The sequence below is a fragment of the Martes martes genome, assembly GCF_963455335.1.
Source record: "Martes martes genome assembly, chromosome: 3".
NCBI classification, from domain to species: domain Eukaryota; kingdom Metazoa; phylum Chordata; class Mammalia; order Carnivora; family Mustelidae; genus Martes; species Martes martes.
The window spans coordinates 8,717,889-8,723,888 of NC_137890.1; the positions used below are offsets into that span (position 1 = coordinate 8,717,889).

The 6,000-nt window shown below is 45.8% G+C and overlaps 1 protein-coding gene across 4 annotated transcripts in view; it reads right to left on the reverse strand.

The window, feature by feature from the left end:
• The window catches only part of TPP2 (tripeptidyl peptidase 2), a 70,685-nt gene extending 65,572 nt beyond the window's left edge, over positions 1-5,113 (reverse strand). For 2 of the 4 annotated variants that reach the window (XR_013966534.1, XM_080798327.1), the window contains exon 1: positions 4,896-5,113. Coding sequence is in view for 2 of the 4 variants with exons in the window: in XM_080798327.1 (XP_080654453.1) it covers positions 4,896-5,060 (165 nt within the window). In the remaining 2 variants the exon portion in view is untranslated. The remainder of the gene's footprint in view (positions 1-4,895) is intronic. The other 2 variants (XR_013966535.1, XM_080798326.1) reach the window with 1 other exon arrangement.
• Between the last annotated feature and the right edge of the window lie 887 nt (positions 5,114-6,000).

Below are 6,000 nucleotides of genomic sequence, written 5' to 3' on the forward strand. Positions count from 1 at the left end.
AAACTCTGATAAGATTATGATAAAACTTAAATCAGTTCCTGATTTTGAAGGGATTGGCTAAGTATCTTTAGAAATAAAATAATGAAGGAAAATGTAAGAAAATCTACCAAAATAAAAAATGGAAACAAGAGGAAGCTAATATTCCCCCATAAAATTAAAACTGGCTAAAGCATGTACTCAGAATTTAAGAAAACAACTGAGTTTAAAAAGTACTCCAAGGTAGTATGTAATTTGAAAGCTAGGCCACAGTACTATGAACACAATCACCTATCTCCATCTCCTCATTCAATGAGCAAACAACTTCAGTGACTTGAGATCAAGAATCACGAGAGATCACTAACAAGCCAGACATAAATCTCTCTCATTAGAAACCTCATTATCAGTGTGTGAGCAAAGGAAGAAAGCCTAACGGGACTTAGTGACTTATTTACTATCCATTATTGCCACAAGCTTTACTTGTTAGCATCTCTCTTTTGTTAAAAATCCTTATATATGCAATTTTCTATCACTATGCCTCTTTCTTCACCATTAGGTAAAGGCAACCACTCCACTGGAGACAGTAAGACAGAAGAGGGAGTTTGGGATTAGGAAGAAGAGGTTTTTAAAAAGCCAAATCAGCTGAGGATTTTGCAATGGAGCTTTGGGAGAAGGAAACTGAACTACTACCACCCAGAACGAAATCCCTCATCTTTCGGGGGGGGGGTGGGGGGTAGCAGGGGGAGGGGGGTTGTATTACAAGGCAAAGAGGGACTGAACCACTGCCAGAGTTGTGAGTAGAGCTAAGGTAGTAATACAGTCCGTGTACCGGGGTGGGGCACTGAGAAGTGCTTACAGGGCTATGCTGGCTGGACAAAACAGAAACTGCCCAAAGGTTTTCCCCAAATGTCAAGAATCTGAATTACTTTGTGTCTCCACTGAATTGATTACGGTCCAGGTGCTGGTGAGGTGGGTGAGAAACAGTCATTAAACATTAGAGGGTCAAAAGAAGGGGGGGGAGGGGAACTGCAAATCATCCCAAACAAAACGAAGTGAATGTGTAAGTATTTACCTGAAAATATTATTTTAATCAAGGGAAGATATTTCTTAAGCAAATACTATTGTATGACTATTATTCTATTATTCTCAATAACAGTCTATCATCAGCGCATGCCTGATGAATGAATCAGACAGGCTCTATTTTCAGGAAGCTTACAGTCTAGTTAGAAAACAAATTAGTAAAGCGATAACTACAACATAGGACAATAAATAAAAAAGGTAGGGACAGTATCTATGAAAACATTAGGACATAAAATGCAGCTTGGGGGAATTCAGGAAGACTAACCAAGAGAAAGGTAATAAAAATTAAAATCAACTGCATAGCACCTAATATTAGCAACCAATTATATATATGTGATAACTTACTTACTGTGCTCAAGTATTTTACTAAATGTAAAAACAGAAAAATTTTTATAGAACCACTTGTAACCTTCTTCCCCAAAACATTTTTTCTCCATGAGGAAATTACATATACTGTGCACACATACAGACTTTTTTCCATTCAGCAAAAGTATTTAATGTTGTAAGTACATTTCATACAAAATGAATCTGGATATATGCTGTCAAAGAATTTTAACTCATGCATGAAAAGAGGTTATATAAACAGAAATACTAAAATGGAATATTTTAGGTGATGTGTGGAGGAATCTGAACACATTGCTACAAGAGCAAAAAAGAAAAACGCACAACTAACTTTGGGCAAGACTGACCCTATTCATCCTGAACCTCAGGGCCTAACACAGTGGTGGACACACACATGTAAATATATGCTGGGGGTCTGAATTCAATCAGCAGATATCCCAAAAACTAATAGGGCCAAAACCCAGGTGGGTTTTAAAGGATTAAGCAGGAGTTTGGAGGTGATGGTGGAAGTCTTGCAGGCAGATTAACTTATACGTTGCGGAAAGGGTGGACTGTTCAAGGTGGAAGCAAAGGGTTAACAGTGGGGTGGACAGAAGTGGGGAGAGGCAGAACCAAGGAGGTCAAGCTGGAGGGTGAAGGGCTACACAAAATTCAGATTTTGGAATGTTTAAGCAAAGGCAACGAAGACATCAAAATTTTAAAAGGTTTGTTTTGTATTAAACAAGGGTGTTACAAAAAAAAAAAAACAAAAAAAACAAGGGTGTTACAGAAGGTGTTTCTTTTCTTTTTTTTTTTTTTTAAAGGAAAATAATTTGGTCATGTAAAGGATGGAGCAAAGAGAAAACTCGAGGCAGGGAACCAACTGGCTGCTGCATATTCTTTCCAGGGGCAATGTAAGTCCCACCCTGGCCTCGAAGCCAGCTCTCACTACTCCCCCCCCTCCCCCAGTCTTGGTGACACTTGCAGAGGACATCCTTTAACTCAACCTTAGACACCTGGCAGGTGCCTGGATATTTGCTGAGGAAAGATGTAATCATTTATCTGCTTATTACTCCTTTCATGCTGTCCCCCCTCTACTTTTAACAAGCCCAGGCGGCTGTCACAAAAGAGCACTGGGCCCAAAGCAGTCACCGAAGAATGACACCCCACTGCCTTTTCTCTCAAGTGTTTAATTGTGCCTTGAGTCCTCTCCGAAGACCCATCTGGCTTTCCAAAAGTCCGCTTTGGCCTCCTCTTTTTTTTCATTCTTTCCTTCCCTTTTATTTCTATCCACCTTCTGATCTTAATAATGTGTACAGAGAGCTACAAAATACATTTGCTAAAGCAGGAAAAAAAACCTTAAAAATTCCCTCACATGTGCAATCCACCTTACTAAATTTCAACTGGCCATATTTATGTCAATATCTTCGTTACAGTTGTTAGAAGAGCTATATTTTCATTTTATTTCAGTATTTTATTGCTTGAACATTTGTTATTACATGCAAATACCTAATGTATATTTATCCTTTAGACAGCTGATTTAAATTCCAGCATCAACTCTTTCTAAATAAACCTGCTTAAAGAAAAATTAGTGTTTACTTAACACTTTCCTTAAGCACTTTTTTTTTTTTTTTTAAGATTTTATCCATTCATTTGACAGACAGCACAAGCATGGGGAACCCCAGGCAGGAGAGGGAGAAGCTGGCTCCCCACTGAGCAAAGAGCCCGAAGCCGGACTCGATCGATCCCAGGACCCCATGACCATGACCCAAGCTGAAGGTGAGCGGAAGGCAGACACGCAACCCACTGAGGCACCCAGGCGCCCCTCTTGAGCACTTCAAAAAATCACATGTAAATAATCTTCTCAATCAATTTTCAAAGCAACACTGTGGATGAGACCTGCAACCACTTTACAGAGAATAATGGGACAATATGAAATGCAGATTGGGAAGTTCTACAAAAGTATTTTTATGGAGACACTCCTCCTCCAAACTCTCCCGATCCTCTTATTATCCTGACAAAAGAACCGGTAAACACTTACCCCAGCTGTTCTCCTCCCACTTATCCCTATAAAAAGTAAACATACACTACAACAGAATGGAAGCCATTACTACTCTGTAATAAAGGCTCAGTGAGGTGATAGCTGTCACTGTTTTTAAGCCTTCAGTGTTATTAATACAACTGTACCACTAGAGCTACCGGCAAGGAATACATCACTTGCTATTCTGATTCACCAAAGCTTCCTGGCCTTGCCATCCTGAGGTGTGTGGCACTCCAGAGTGCCGCTGAAGAATTAAGAGGCGGAAGCAAGATTCCTACACGGATTCTATACCCTCAGCCAGAGTGGTTCCCTTTTTCCCCCCAGCATGACATCCTAACCTCTAAAAATGCTACCTCAATTATTAGAAAGCACAATAAAGGATCCAGAGGCCAGAGGGTATTGGGGGAGGAAGAGAGTTATTAAACTTAAGCGTTTAGTGTAGAAAGGAGGGTAAGATACACAGACGAAGGACTGACAAAAAGGAGAGCAGCGTACCATAGGATTAGCCAGGTTAGATTTTTTAAGAGAGGGATCTTCAACGACGGTGATATTTTATGACTGTGTCTCACTAAGAGGCGAAGGCTAAATTTACAAGTCAAACTCTGAAGACTTAGAATACTTTTAATCAAGAGACACATTTTTTTTCAAGTTACCTTTTGACACGGTACTTTATAAAGATTTCAAAAGGTGCCTAAGGCAAAATTAAGCAATTTTTTAAAACCGTAAAGTGTGCTGTCTTACACTTTGAGGCTAAAAAAAAATACAGAAGCCTAATTTAATAATGCCTGAAGAGTTCGCCAAAAACAAACTAAATTAGGTTCTTATGTAAAACAAAGACTAAGCCATGCGTTTCAATGACCCTAAACAAGTACACTGCAGAAGAAGGTTTAAAAATAGAACACATAAAACTACCAGAGGAAACAATTCCGGAAGTTGACCGAGTTATCTTCTTGAAACCCGGCTTCCATGTGGAACACAAACAATTCTCCCCAAAACCAAATCTCCCGAACGACACCAATAAAAATGAGGTTCTGATAGGTCATCTGCCCCTTCTCTGTTTCCTCCCCACCCCCATCCCCACCAATACTAAAAACTGTAAAAATCCCCGCTTGAAAATAGCAGGCAGGGACCGGTGCCCGAGACACGAGGGACCTGCGGAGGAAGGCGGCGTGGTGGAAAGGGGCCCGAGGGCCCGGGCCTGGCAGCACCTGAGCAGGAAGGGGATTCCTGGGCAAGAGGCGGACCCAGGCGCCCCGGCCAGCCGCGCCAGGCACGCCGCTTTTGTCTGGGCCGGGATGACGGCTCAACGCGAGCCCCCCGCCCGCCCTGCCCTCCGCCTCCTCCCGGTGCCGGCTCCCGCTCGACCGCAGAGCGGGATTTGGCCTGGCCTGCGGGGCTCCGAGGCTGCGTCCCCTCCGCGTCCCCGGCCGACCCGCCGCCCGCGCCCCCGCGCCCGGGCCCTCGGCGGCTGCCGCACCTGCATGCCCGGAGCCCCCGGGTCGACCCCTGTGTCCAGGACCGCGATGAGCACCCCCCGCCCGTCATACTCCGGGTAGCGACAGAGGAAGGAGGCGGCCCCGGTCTCTTTCTTGGGCAGGAGGCCGTGGAAGGGGAAAGGCTCCTCGGCCGCGGCGGTGGCCATGGACGCAGGCTGGAGGACGAGGAAGAGGCAAACTGCCAAGCTGCGCGCGGACGAGCGGCGCGAGGACACCCGGGCAGCCGCGGGCCTGGGCGGGGGCGAGGGGCGGGGCCGGACGCCGACCAATCCCGGCCCGCCAGGGGAAGGCGACCAATCACGTTACCGCTACGTAAGCCAAAGGCGCCGCTCTTAGGAGCTGGGCCCGGGTGTTGCCCTGGCCGCAGTGAAGGAGGCGGAGTCAGAATATCGTGGTGGAGATTTCGGTTCTGGAACCTGGGGGTGTTGAGGAGCGGAACGCGCTGCGCGTGAGGGCTCCGTGGGTCCCGAGCGAGGCAACAGGGGACGTCTCCGAGGGACGGGCAAGGAAGGGAGCCGCCAGCCTGGAGTAGCTGGAACTCGCTTGGGGCAAGTGATGGTTTCCGAACTTGAAGTCGTGGACGAAAGTTTTGGGTCACCTGCTGCAGGAGCCCCCGCTGACCCGAGGAGAGGAGGCGGGCTCTCGAACGCTGGAGTCCCTGGAGCCGTGGGGTATCGGCGATTTGCCCAGACGTAGATTTTTTGAAAGACCGTTTCTTTGAGTCAGTGGTGTAGGGTTTGGGTTTCCCTGCATGTCTTCCTGTTTACCCCTTTGATCGCAGCTCGGTGGGGTGGGGATAGACCCGAGCTTCGGGCAACAGGAAGTGGGTTCTTGGGCGTTCAGTTGGCCTCGTAGGCAGTTGACAAAGTGGGAGGCTGAAGTGGGCCCCTCCTATCCTCACTGATTACTTACCTTTGACTTCTGAGATTTCTAAAAAAAACAATTTTACGTCTTAAATGGAAGTTCCTCGTTGTTCCTTTAGGGTTCACTCAATTATCGAGCCGTAATTTGCAGTTTTTCAGGTGGACAGGGACTCAGTTGCTCCCTGCCGCACTAGTGGGGTTCCTTAATGATCTGTATGTCTAT